Source organism: Abrus precatorius, unplaced genomic scaffold, assembly GCF_003935025.1.
Source record: "Abrus precatorius isolate BTA unplaced genomic scaffold, Abrus_2018 Scaffold2, whole genome shotgun sequence".
NCBI lineage: Eukaryota > Viridiplantae > Streptophyta > Magnoliopsida > Fabales > Fabaceae > Abrus > Abrus precatorius.
In genome coordinates, this window is record NW_020874362.1 from 12,283,184 (window position 1) to 12,298,258 (window position 15,075).

Consider the following 15,075-nt stretch of genomic DNA (forward strand, 5'->3'; position numbering starts at 1 on the left):
TAATCTCATAATTGTGTATTGCAATTGTGATTAACATTTCTATTGTTAGAATTTAAATTAGGACTCGATTAATGCTTTGATTTGATAATTAATACGAATTAGGTTAAATGAGTTTTTAATTTAATTCGTAACTCTGTTTAAGTAGGTTATTCGATTGAATTAATAATTGAATTGGGTGATTGTTCGAACGTGGATTTAAATATTTAGATACTGTGATAGTTGAAGTTACACGCATTTGGTATTCTATGGTTTGATGTTTCTTAATTCATTTTTACTCAATTTTATTCTGTTCGTAATCCAATTCGATTAATTTTCAATTTTTGAAACCCCAAAAACCTTACTTGCATTTTTTTAAAAGAAAACCTAAAATCAAATTTGACAGAGAATGTATCTTCGTGAATCGACCTAGGTTTGACTCTACAGTACAAAATCTTTAGAAAACTTAGCTGTTTTGATAGCGATTCAGCATTGTCTATCAATTACTTCAATACTCCTCAATTAAATTAAACATTCATAATTAACGACAATAATCTAAGTAAACCAATATGCAGATATGATGGTCGTCACTGCATAAACCAAATCCCCTCATCCTACTTTTACACTTGTAATAAAGCCCACAAACATATGCATTTCCTACAAGGTTCAATCCTACCATTACATGAACTTAACAATTATGTTGATAATCAGTACTTTGCCTATACAACATATTATACATTTCGCAAAGAACCAATCAAATCAACCCCAAAATATGTTCATCTATGTTACAAAACCATCCCAATGGTTATATGCACAATGATTATTGTACAATACAAACCAACTTTACACAAACTTTTACAAAAACCTAGACTTTGGTCATCCATAAGGAAGAACAAATTAACCTTTAGTTGCACTTTTCTTCAAATTATTTGTCATTGATCTTCTTTACAATAAAACCCTAAAATATGGGGTCCAAAGCTCGACCGCTAATGTCCACATTCAGTATTTTCTCCTTCTGCTTCTTCTACACAACGTGCAATAACTGTCAAGAAGGTGGACGGTTGTGGGTGACTTCTTTCAACTGCATGTCAACTGAAACACCATGCACATATAAAATAAATAAATCTAAATCCACTATAACAACTTTGATAAGTCTGTAATTAGGCCCTCTTTTATGGCCCCTATATTTATGTTTGGCCTTTATTTTAATTATATTTTACATTAATTTATGTATTAATTGTGCAGTTTAGTATAAAGAGGCCAAAAGTGGATTTTGAGTGCGTTTTAGGCCCAAACTGATGGAAAATCAGGGGCTTCGTAGCAGTTAGCATGCCCAGACCCTTTCAGCAAGCACGAGAATGATTTGAGCCCACGCACGACCGTACTCATCTACAGCAAGTCCAATTAATAAAGAACTTTTACGATTTTCAAACCCTATTAAAGAAAGACCTTTGGCATCCAGTTCGACAGTTTGTCTTTTACTCTCTGATACACCTCTCATCTTGTCTCTCTTATACAAGATCTTTGGGATACTCTTAGTGGGACTTGGAGCTTCAAGCGACCATACTTGAAGACCAGGAACTCATCTCATTCTAGTGTGTTTTTCTCTATGGTAACTAAGTCCATAGCTAGGGCTATGGGAACTCTTATTCACGAATTTATGGAATTTTGATGTTTGAATCTAAATTTGATTTCTGTTTGTGATTATATTTTATCATATTGTGCTTCTTTGTTAATCCTAATTAATTATATCATCAGGCGACCATACCTCGGTTAGTTGATGGATATATAGGATAAAATAAGACAAAGATTAGGTGGACCAAACCAATCTTTCTCTTTCAATTGTTATTAAATTAAAAAGTATATAGGTGTTTTATGCTTTCTTAAATTGATGTCTTGCATGACCATTGGGGATGTTGATTTAGAGAAAAGAATGTTAATATTGCATGATCATTGGGTATTAATAATATTTGTATGAATGATTGGTAATCACACGGAAATCAAATTTAAAGTTAAAAAGAAGAATAACATAAAGGATTGGATGAGTAAATCTATATGCCCTAAGTTCCTCTTCGATAAGTTTAATCAAGACGTGCATTGTATTCTTTATTCTACTTTTTAAATTGATTTTATAAATTCTTATTTTAATTAATCTCGTATCTTTGAAGCTCAAATAATTAAATTAGAAAATTCTTAGTAAATGAAAATCAATCCTTGTGGAATAATATTTCGGGCACTTAATTTACGAATCCTTTATTAGTTTTCGACAGGTATTCTTGCCCACTGATGTTAGGCTAGAGATTTATTATTGAGTAATCTATAATATTTTATACTTATTCAATGTTAATTGAAGGATTATTTGGTACTGGAATAGATTTAGATGGAGTTTGAAATTATTTTTTTAAAAAAAAAAAAGTGAACAGTACCGTATGAACAGTGTCATATGAACAGTAAAATCGCCTATGAACAGTGAAAACCGCATACAAACCGTGTATGAACAGTGCAAACTGCGTATGAACAGTGAAAACCGTGTATGTACAGTGACTGCTGACGTCATCAGTGACATCATCATGACGTCATGGCTGACGTCACATACGCGTACAGTGCATGTACAGTATTTTCCGGCGTGAATAGTGCCCTGAACAGTGTTTCCGGCTTGAACAGTAAGGCGGTGAATAGTGTTTTAGGCGATGAACAGTAAATTTCGAAAATTTTCTATAAAAAGGGGGCTTCACACGAAATTTTCATTTCTTCACCCCTATCCAAGGTTCTCAAAGGTTTTAAGGCCAAAAACCACCATTTCTCTCATACTAAACCTTCCTAAACTTAAATTTCTCGCCAGATCTGAGATTCTACGTCTATTCTGAAGGATTTGAAGTAAGTTTCTTTAAGTTTGAAGCTAGATTTACCGTTCGTTTCTCTTCTCCTTCTCTTTCTCATAGAAGTTCATGGTGTTCTTAGGAGAAACTCCGTTCTAAAGCCAAATCTTCGGTGAATCTTGCTATAAAACAAGTAATATTCGGTAGATCTAATGTGAATCGTCGTTCTGAGGTAAGGGGAGTTTACTTTAACCTATGAACTACGTTTTGAAGATGTTTTGATATGATTTTGTTAGATCTATTGAATAAAAGTTATTTTCTAAGCTGTAACTGCTGTTAATTGATTTAAAATGCTGAGATTTTGGCTGATCTATCTTAAACTTGCCTTAGCTGAGCTGTTAAAATAATTTTGGCGGTGTGCATCATGCTGAGACATATGTTTTGCATCATTATAGAGCCGAGTTACATGTTTAGGTGGGTAGACGTGTAACGGTAAGTTCATGCTGAGCTGCTGTGCTGTGCTGTCTGGATCCAGATACCGGAATGGGTCGCTCCCGGACCGACTCGGTTCCTTCTGGATTACTTAGGCTGTGAAACCAGTTGGAAACCGTTTTCATGTTGTGCATTAGATGGGCTGGAAATGCATGGGGCTATTGCTGTGAGAAATATTTTACTCTATATATATGATTTTATTTTATTTTTGTAAGCTCACCCTTGCATTTCTTTCTATGTCGTTGTGTGCGTGTGTACTGCAATGATCGTACGGTGGTACGTGAGCAGATGTAGCAGGTGTTGCATCTACTTCACAGGCTGCGGGGCCAGTGGAGAAATGATAGAAGCTGAAGTCGAGTAATATTGCATCTAAGTCCTTTTTCCTTATATTTTAAGACCTCATGTAGAGGGAGCTACGTAATATAATTTTGGGTATTTTTGAATATTATGAACTAAATGTAATATTATGTTGGATATTTGTTGTAAGAAACTCTGTTTTATTTTGAATGAGAAGAGAATTTCATAATTATATTTTCTATACTTTATTTCAAATAAGTTTGTGATGTAGAAACAATGTTCTCGGTTCCTTATAAAAGGGGTCGTGACATTTTAGTGGTATCAGAGCATGGTCTAGGTAAACCTACGGGGTGAGGTTGTTAGACGTCAGTTGTGCATATTAGACATGTCAATTTTAGCTGTGAATCATATATCATAATTTCTAATCATCAGGTTGTGAGGGAACGAGCTTGATCACCTCGGTTCTCAGACACAACAGATGTAGGAAATCTTGGTATATGATACTGGGGTGAGCTATAGGCGATTCATGCTGCATGAATAAAAAGTTGTTAAGCTAAGCTATAAATGATTGTTGAGATAAGTATGTTTGCTATGCTGTGTGAATGCTGATATAATGTTATCCTCAGTGCTAAACTGATTAAATTGTTATGATATACTAAATATGAATATATCACTATAAGCTGAATCTGTGAATATAGCTATGTGGTGGTATTGCTGAATGTATTAAACGTTAGTAAACTAAGTTAGTCTACATATTAGGATGGCTAGACCAAGAAGATCTGCTACAAACCCTCCTCCTCCTGCTGACGTGAACCAAATGGCTCACGCCATGGCAGCCACTGTTAGGCAGAGTCTAGATATGATTCAGCAGCAGCAAGCTGCAAACCAAGCCGCTGTTGCAGCACAGGCAACAGCAGCTACTGCCTCAGCTGCACCTCCTCCTGAATACCATGGTTTGTCAGAGTTCAGGAAGAATGATCCTCCTCAATTCACGGGAGTGGATGGACCAGATGCTGCTGAACTCTGGATCAGGGAGATTGAGAAGATCTTCCTAACTATGGGTTGCGCCGAAGAGAGGAAGGTGTTATATGCTACTTATATGCTGACAGGGGATGCAGAGATGTGGTGGCACGGAGCTCGTGCTATGCTGGAAGCCCGAGGTGAAGTCATCACTTGGGCTGTATTTAGAAGTAGTTTTCTGGGAAAGTTTTTCCCTTCCCATGTTCGTGCTGCCAAAGAGCGGGAGTTTCTAAACTTGGTGCAAGGAAACTCATCAGTCTATGAGTATGCAATACAGTTTGAGCGGCTTTACAGATTTTATTCTCACCCGACCTCGGAGGAGTGGAGATGTCAGAGGTTTTCAGACGGGCTGAGAACTGACATAAAGAGGATTTTAATCCCACTTAGGATCACAGAATTTGCTGACTTGGTAGATCAAGCCACCATTATAGAGAGTCTTAATGCAGAGGATGTTGGTGGAGTTGGGAAGGCTCCATCTAGTAGAGCTGCTAGTAGCTATGGTAATGGAAGTAAGGGTGCTAAGAAGGGCCCCTACAGTCGGTCGCTACGCCAACAGCAATCTCGACCATCTCAGTCGAGAGGATCGGCAGCATCAGCCCCGGTGCCAATAGGGACTGCTACTTCTGCATTTCAGCCTAAGGGAGCAACTTCTTCCACTCCTAGAGCCTCAGTACCGCAGATTGTCAGATGTTTCAGATGTGGTGGGCTACACTACCTGAGCCAGTGTCCACAGACTGATGTCAGAGTTTGCTTCTCATGCCAGCAGCCAGGGCATCTTGCTAGGGACTGTCCTACGCCTAGTGGGGCAGTTTCGTCTTCTGCTAGCGCCTTGCACGCTGTGAGACCTAAAGCGACTAGAGCTCCGACGAGAATTAGATCGAGAGCAGAGGGACGTGTATTCGCTACTTCTGCATCAGAGGCAGCTCAGGCAACAGATCTCGTTCAGGAGACAGCGGTAGTGGCAGGTACTTCTCTTTCTGTATTGTTTGATTCTGGAGCCACACACTCTTTTATTGCGAACATTTGTGTTAGAACCTTAGGGTTATCAGTGAGCGATCTAGGATGTGAATTGGTAGTATCGACACCTACTTTAAGTTCGATTAAGACTTCGACAGTTTGTGTTAGGTGCCCCATAGTAATTGAGGGACGAAAGTACAAAGTAAACCTTATTTGTATCCCAATGTCAGGGTTAGATGTAATCCTGGGTATGGATTGGCTAACTGCCAATCGTGTGCTAATTGATTGTGGCAGGAGGTGTTTAATCTTTCCTGAGCAACAAGGCTGCGTGGAATTAATTTCTACTCGACAGGTAGAAACATCTTTAGGTGAGGGAGTATCTTGTTTTGTTTTGTTGGGAGTTATGAATGCAAAAGTGGAGCAAAGCCTTCAGTCAATACCAGTAGTACGAGAGTTCCCTGAGATTTTTCCAGAGGATATTCCTGGAATACCTCCACGTAGAGAGGTGGAGTTTTCTATAGATTTGATTCTTGGAGCTGAGCCAGTGTCTGTAGCACCTTACAGAATGGCGTCGAAAGAGTTGATGGAACTTAAGGAGCAGATCGAGGATCTAATGCGGAAACAGATGATTAGGCCGAGTGTATCGCCTTGGGGAGCACCAGTTCTCTTGGTGAAAAAGAAAGACGGAAGTTCTAGATTATGTGTTGACTATCGCAAGTTAAATAAGTTGACAATTAAGAATAAGTACCTGTTGCCACGAATCGATGATTTGATGGACCAGCTGAGAGGTGCTAAGGTATTCTCTAAGATTGATTTGAAGTCTGGGTACCATCAAATCCGAGTGAAGGATGAAGATATTCCTAAGACTGCTTTCCACACTAGATATGGCCACTATGAGTATATAGTGATGCCTTTTGGAGTCACAAATGCTCCAGCTGTGTTTATGGACTACATGAATCGAATCTTTAGACCTTTCCTGGATCGATTTGTGGTAGTCTTTATTGATGATATTTTGATTTATTCTAGTTCGTCAGAGGAACATGCAGAGCATTTGAGGACTGTACTTAGTATTTTAAGGGAAAAACAGTTGTATGCTAAATTATCTAAGTGTGAGTTTTGGCTAGAGGAAGTAAAGTTCCTCGGTCATGTTATTTCAGCTAAAGGAATTGCAGTTGATCCTTCCAAAGTTGAAGCGGTGTTGCAGTGGGAAAGGCCTAAGACAGCCACAGAGATTCGTAGTTTTGTGGGCCTAGCAGGCTACTACCGGAGATTTATAGAGGGATTTGCGAAGATAGATGCACCATTAACACGATTACCTCGCCGTAATCAACCCTTTGTATGGACTGAGGAATGTGAACAAAGCTTTAATGAGTTGAAGCAGAGACTAACTTCCTCTCCAGTGTTGATTCTCCCTGATACTAGTCGACCGTTCGAGGTGTACTGTGATGCTTCCCATCAGGGATTGGGATGTGTGTTGATGCAAGACAAGAGGGTGGTAGCTTATGCATCTCACCAATTGCGAACTCATGAGCGAAATTACCCGATCCATGATCTTGAGTTAGCTGCTGTGGTCTTTGCTCTGAAGGTATGGCGGCACTATCTTTATGGAGCTCAGTTTGATGTATATAGTGATCACAAGAGTCTGAAGTATTTATTTGATCAACGAGAGTTAAATATGAGGCAGAGACGTTGGGTGGAATTCCTTAAGGATTATGATTTTCAGCTCCAATACCATCTAGGAAAAGCTAACGTGGTGGCCGATGCATTAAGTAGGAATGTAGTTCAGGCATTCTCCTTAAGAGTTAGTGAAACTCTTTTGGTAGAACAATTCCAAGACCTGAACATACACGTAGACTTATCACCTGAAAAGATTAGTTGTAGCCGAATTGTGGTGACTAATAATTTCTTACAGGAAAATAAAGACAAACAACTGTGGGATCCGATGTTATGTCGGATTGTATTTCTCTTAGGGACAGATAAAGCAAAGGGTTTTAGTAAAGGTGCTGATGGTATCCTCAAATGCCAAGGTCGAGTTTGTGTCCCTAGAGATACTGCATTAAAGAGAGCAATTCTAGAAGAAGGACATAAGGGTAATCTCAACATTCATCCTAGTGTTACCAAGATGTATCAAGATCTAAAGCAGATGTTTTGGTGGCCAGGCATGAAGCGAGAGATAGCTGAATTTGTTAAAGCTTGTTTGACTTGCCAGAAGGCAAAGGTAGAGCACCAAAGCCCTCCAGGAGAGTTGCAGACAATGGAAATTCCAGAGTGGAAGTGGGACCATGTGACTATGGACTTTGTTTCCCATCTACCTAGAACAGTTAAAAATCATGATGCCGTGTGGGTCATAGTTGATAGGCTAACCAAGAGTGCGCATTTCTTGCCAATTAACATGACCTTTAGCTTGGAGAAATTAGCAGAATTGTACATTAGAGAGATTGTCAGGTTACACGGAGTACCTTCTAGTATTATCTCTGATAGGGATTCTCGATTCACTTCCCAGTTTTGGCAGAGTTTCCAAGAAGCTATGGGCACACAGTTGAGGTTGAGTTCTGCATATCATCCGCAGACAGATGGTCAATCTGAGCGTACTATTCAGACCTTAGAGGACTTATTACGGACTTGTATTATAGAGAAGAAGAGTAATTGGGAGGATATGCTTCCTCTGGTAGAATTCACTTATAATAATAGCTACCATTCGAGTATAGATATGGCACCATTTGAAGCTCTGTATGGCAGAAGGTGTAAAACCCCTATCTGTTGGTTCCAAGATGGAGTACATTTGATGGTTGGACCTGAAATGCTGCAAGAAACTAAGGAGAAAGTTGAACTTATTAGAGAAAAGCTGAGAGCCACCCAGAGTCGACAGAAATCTTATGCTGACCGACGCAGAAGATCCCTAGAATTTGAGGTTGGTGATCACGTATTCTTGAGAGTATCACGCACTACAGGTGTGGGGCGAGCCTTAAGAGCTAAGAAGTTAACACCTAAATTCATAGGACCATATCAGATATTACATCGTAGAGGACCATTAGCCTATGAATTAACACTACCACCTCAGTTGTCAGGACTACATAATGTTTTCCATGTGTCGCAGTTAAGAAAGTATGTTCCGGATTCATCTCATGTAATCGAGCCTGATGTTGTGGAGTTACGAGATGATTTGTCTGTCGAGGTCCCAGCTGCTCGTATCGAGGATACTAGAGTTAAGGAACTTAGAGGCAAATCTATTCGATTAGTAAAAGTTGTTTGGGACCCAGTAACTGGTGATGCCACGTGGGAGTTAGAGGAAAGAATGAGAAAGTTGTACCCTCATCTTTTCTCTGAGTGATAAAATTTTCGAGGACGAAAATTTATTTTCGGGGGGAGAATTGTTAGGCTAGAGATTTATTATTGAGTAATCTATAATATTTTATACTTATTCAATGTTAATTGAAGGATTATTTGGTACTGGAATAGATTTAGATAGAGTTTGAAATTATTTAAAAAAAAAAAAAAGTGAACAGTACCGTATGAACAGTGTCATATGAACAGTAAAACCGCCTATGAACAGTGCAAACCGCGTACAAACCGTGTATGTACAGTGACTGCTGACGTCATCAGTGACATCATCATGACGTCATGGCTGACGTCACATACGCGTACAGTGCGTGTACAGTATTTTCCGGCGTGAATAGTGCCCTGAACAGTGTTTCCGGCGTGAACAGTAAGGCGGTAAACAGTGTTTCCGGCGATGAATAGTAAATTTCGAAAATTTTCTATAAAAAGGGGGCTTCACACGAAATTTTCATTTCTTCACCCCTATCCAAGGTTCTCAAAGGTTTTAAGGCCAAAAACCACCATTTCTCTCATACTAAACCTTCCTAAACTTAAATTTCTCGCCAGATCTGAGATTCTACGTCTATTCTGAAGGATTTGAAGTAAGTTTCTTTAAGTTCGAAGCTAGATTTACCGTTCGTTTCTCTTCTCCTTCTCTTTCTCATAAAAGTTCATGGTGTTCTTAGGAGAAACTCCGTTCTAAAGCCAAATCTTCGGTGAATCTTGCTATAAAACAAGTAATATTCGATAGATCTAGTGTGAATCGTCGTTCTGAGGTAAGGGGAGTTTACTTTAACCTATGAACTACGTTTTGAAGATGTTTTGATATGATTTTGTTAGATTTATTGAATAAAAGTTATTTTCTAAGCTGTAACTGCTGTTAATTGATTTAAAATGCTGAGATTTTGGCTGATCTATCTTAAACTTGCCTTAGCTGAGCTGTTAAAATAATTTTGGCGGTGTGCATCATGCTGAGACATATGTTTTGCATCATTATAGAGCCGAGTTACATGTTTAGGTGGGTAGACGTGTAACGGTAAGTTCATGCTGAGCTGCTGTGCTGTGCTGTCTGGATCCAGATACCGGAATGGGTCGCTCCCGAACCGGCTCGGTTCCTTCTGGATTACTTAGGCTGTGAAACCAGTTGGAAACCGTTTTCATGCTGTGCATTAGATGGGCTGGCAATGCATGGGGCTATTGCTGTGAGAAATATTTTACTCTATATATATGATTTTATTTTATTTTTGTAAGCTCACCCTTGCATTTCTTTCTATGTCGTTGTGTGCGTGTGTACTGCAATGATCGTACGGTGGTACGTGAGCAGATGTAGCAGGTGTTGCATCTACTTCACAGGCTGCGGGGCCAGTGGAGAAATGATAGAAGCTGAAGTCGAGTAATATTGCATCTAAGTCCTTTTTCCTTATATTTTAAGACCTCATGTAGAGGGAGCTACGTAATATAATTTTGGGTATTTTTGAATATTATGAACTAAATGTAATATTATGTTAGATATTTGTTGTAAGAAACTCTGTTTTATTTTGAATGAGAAGAGAATTTCATAATTATATTTTCTATACTTTATTTCAAATAAGTTTGTGATGTAGAAACAATGTTCTCGGTTCCTTATAAAAGGGGTCGTGACAACTGAACAAACTTCGTATGAAATTACATTGATGTCCTTCACTAAATACATTCTCAATTCGAGAGTCAAGACTATCAACATTGGTTCGGTGAACATCTGCTTTAAAAAGTGAATTTCATACATTACATCTATTTTCACATCGTTCCTAACCTCCACTAGATGTAGAATTGAAAATTTTTTAAATACCTCGCCACTTTTTGCATTGGCTTTCTACGTAACCAATGTTGAAACTTATTTCTTCCAAAACATTACTTTCTACATCAGATGTTCAATCTAACGATGTACATAGTATATGACCCATAAATATATCCCTACTTTCTACATTGAATCTCCAGAACCCAATGTTGTTTTTCTCTTTAACCTTACTTTATACATCGTTAATCTGAGACAAAGTTTCATAAACTACCCTTTTTAATTTAAGATAAGGTATCCCGTAAACTCTCAACACCTATTCATTAAATACTCTCTAAGTGGAATTTCCAAAAGTTGTATTCCAAAATTCTAACATCTTGTAATGTTTTTCTATAAACAATTATGCACATTTCAATTGCTTTATAGTGCTCAATTGCATAGTGGCCGGTGGAGTGTACGGTAGACTGTGACCAAACTCCATTACGGTTCAATAGGAGGAGAATAAAAGAGGAACAAATGGATATAAACTAGCAAAAGGTAGAAGACAATGAAGCACGAATACGAACATGTACATTAAATTTCCAATTTATCTTTCATAAATATAACTTGTATTATCGGTTGCCTCTCTTCCACTTTTTACCATTGGATTTTCATCAACAATTCACAATGTTTTAACGTTTTTCAAAAAGACATATATCCCTTATTACCAAAAAAAGACAAGTATAAGTAAGGTTGGTAAGAAACTTTTACCCACTATTGATAATATTATTCTTCATGTGACTAAAACATAATCTATTTAACATGAGTCAATTTTGTGAAAGTAAATATATTATTTCATTTGAAAAAGAGAAATGTAAAGCTAAAATGCATGATAAATCCATATTATTTACTCTTGTAGGCATAATAATCTTTACAAAATATATTTAGAGGAGATAAATAAGCAAAAAATTATTTATCTATTTAAAACAAAAAGATGAAAAGTAGGTCTAACACAAAAAAAACTTGGAATATCAATTTAAAACATATTTCACAACTTCACAAGAAGAGTAATGTGAAAATACTACTTGATACATCCTTCAAATATAACATTTTATGTGAAGCACGCTAGAAAAGAGAAACAAACTAAAAATTCTTTCAAATCCAAAAATATTATTTTCACTTTAAGACTACTTGAGTTACTAAAATGAACTATTTGACTTCATTAGAACCTTGAGTTTAGGAGGTAAAAAATATGAATTAGTCATAGTCAATGACTATAACCCTGTTTGGATAAATATTTTTATAAGTACTTATATCAAAAATAACTTATTATAAAATGCCATGAATTGTAATTTTAAAATTTTGGTAGAGGTATTTTTTGTCTAATCAATTTTTATGGACAACTTCCCAGAAAGTTAAAATTTAGAAGCTCTTAGAAAATATGTCTGTAAATAGCACTTTTTTAATAGATTTTTTAGTCTATAATTCTCATTTAAAATTTCTTGCTTCATTTTTAAATTACAAACAAATATTTCTATTTATAAATTATGTTTGTAATGTTTCATGCAAAATATTAAGCCAATTACAAATAAAAAATCTGTAAATTTATAAATCTGTCTATATAACAAATAGGAAAAAAAATTTCTATAATTTTTGTCTGTATTAAGCGTATTTCTAGTAGTGTTGAAATTATTTTTAACTATTAATACTTAAACATATGTTTAAGTGATAATTTTATTTAATAATAAATTATATATATATAATAATATATTTTTTATAACTTATCACAATTTTTTTATTGGTATAATTTTTTTGTTTTAGTACCCATAGAAAAATTTTGAAGTATATACCACATCACGCACTTAATCCTTAAGTATCTTTTAACTTATTTAAGAATCCTATATCACATTTAGAACCGAACATATACAGACTAGCCATCACTTTATTATAAATTATGTTCAGAAAGGAGTCTTAAATATTAAGTTCATTGATGCATATCATCAAACCTTTATGAAAAGATAGATAGGTTTGCATTTACGAGGGATAACATAAACATGCTATATTGTTTGTCATTGGGGTTTTTATATATCAACTATCAACTGGTATTATGATGAGAACATGAGTCATATTACATGACAATTGAATTTCAAAATAACTTCTCAAATATCCCTCGGAGCCAAAATAACAAAAACACTTTTAGATAACCTTTCCTTATGCCTTTTTTTTTTATACTGGAGTTAAAGAACACCAAATGAACGTAAACATTAAGTACTCCTGAAAATACAAATTATTAAATTTCAACATTTAAAAGAAACCTTACACGTAGTAGGTGAATAGAATATTATAAATTGAGATCCCTTGATCAAATGTTTCTGTTTGTCACCTTAACCTTCAAGCCATGTCTCATATGAAGGACAATGGAAACACTGGGGGATATGGGGTGGCCTTCGCTTACTTTGATGTGATAATTCCACAGTATAGCAGCAGCAACCATCTTCATCTCAGTGAAGCTTATGTCCTTACCCAAACAACTTCTTGGTCCAGCATTAAAAGCAATGAACTTGTAAGAGGGCATATGAATAATCCCTCCTTTCTTAGAAATCCACCTCTCTGGTCTAAATTGCAAGCAATCTTCTCCCCATATTTCTTTCACCCTTCCCATTGAATATAGAGAATATAATATCATGGTATTTGAATTAATCCCATGGCCACTAGGAAGAACATCAGATTTTAATGCACACTTGTGCTCGAAAGGTAATGGAGGATAAAGCCTTAAGGCTTCACATAATGCTGCATGGAGGTAAATTAATCTGCTAAGCCTTTCGACACCTAAATCCTTCCAATTACCTTCTCTTGATGGCAAATTTTCTCGAATCTCTTGAAGAATATTGGATTCCACAGATGGGTGTGTTGCAACCAGCCAGAAAAACCAAGTGAGACCTGCACTAATGGTGTCTCTCCCAGCTGCAAGGAGATTCAGCGCTGTGTCTCTCATAAACTTGTCATTTATATTTCCCTTTCCTACCTCATCTATAAGAACATTTAACAAGCTAAACGGTGACTTATTTGCTAGGCCGCTATTGCTACTGCTTTGGCCTTTCACGTTGCACTTGGATGCGATTTCTTCATACAACATCTGGTCAATAACTATCTGGCTTTCTTTCAGCTTCTTCTCAGTTCCAACATTAAGCCATTTCAGCAGCTTCCATAAGCATCTTGGCATGACATGTCTGTGCAACAGAGCATCCTCGACATCAGTGAATGCTTTTTCACATGCAACGTGAGGGAGTTCAATGGAAAGGCAATTAGGATCATATCCTAACACTATGGAACAGATGTTGTCAAAAGTTAACCTTTGAAAAACATCTTGCAAGTCCACTTCCAACCCTTCTTTCCATGCATGATCAAGAAATGGAAGCAGGGAACTCTCAATCTTTTTCATGATGGTTTTGTGAATAAATAACTGAAAACCTGCCTGCTTGAAAACTGAATGAAGTATGGTTCTGTTATACTTCCATAAAAGGGAATCAGACCTGAAAATCCCGTCTCCCAGGATTTCAAAAATCTCGCCAAAATCATCCCCTTTCCCATAGTTTTCAAACTTTGTGCTTGTGATGTGTTGTACATTCAATGGGTCACTGGTACAGAAAAAGTTCATGTTTGATAGCCAAGGTCCTTCAAACATGGCAGTACCACCTTGTTCCTTCAGAACTGAAGTAACATAATCATAGATGCTGGACTTGTTAAGGAAGAGACCAGGTAGCATCCCAAGCACGGGCCACTTAGTGATGGGCGTGCGTCGGTTGAGTATCCAGTAATAGATTATAACGAAAACAAGAAATGCCGCAAGCAATTCTCCACTCCCAAGCACAGCCATCACTTGTGATCGTAATTGATACCAGTGCTGTTTAGTGTGTTGGAATCGAAGGCAGCAATGAAACTCTATTTATAAGAGTTTTCCTTTCCTTCAACATTTATGTTTCTAGTTACTAGTTTCTAGTTATTTTCTCCTCTAGCACCTACATTTCGCCATTAATATAAATAAAAAACCAACTTTTAAAAATAAAAACGTTACAACATTAGTAGCCTGATATAGCCACTACATCAGTCACGCGGCATTATTCAATTTGATAAAAACTAAAGTTTTAGAAATTTGGTAAAGCATTTAAAAAATTATCAAATTTTTCCCATATAGTTTAAATTTAGCTCATTTACATAAATATATTAACTTTATGTAATTTATTTTTTTATAAATTAAAATTAAATTTTGAATACTCAACTTGTTTTTATTAATCTCCATATATTAAATAATGAGTCTGTCTTTAAACGAAAGCATTTTTTAGAAACTATCTTAAATAATTGCACTTTCAAAAATTTTATTTTTCTGATTATATACGTGATTTTTCTTACATTTAATATTTAATTTTAATTTTAATTTTCAAT

General features: G+C 36.5%; 1 protein-coding gene across 1 annotated transcript; it reads right to left on the reverse strand.

Annotated features, from left to right (window-relative positions):
• Positions 1-12,994: 12,994 nt before the first annotated feature.
• Positions 12,995-14,509, reverse strand: LOC113859472 (alkane hydroxylase MAH1-like). The gene has a single exon (XM_027492239.1). It carries the CDS (start codon positions 14,507-14,509, stop codon positions 12,995-12,997), a length of 1,515 nt encoding a protein of 504 aa, XP_027348040.1.
• Between the last annotated feature and the right edge of the window lie 566 nt (positions 14,510-15,075).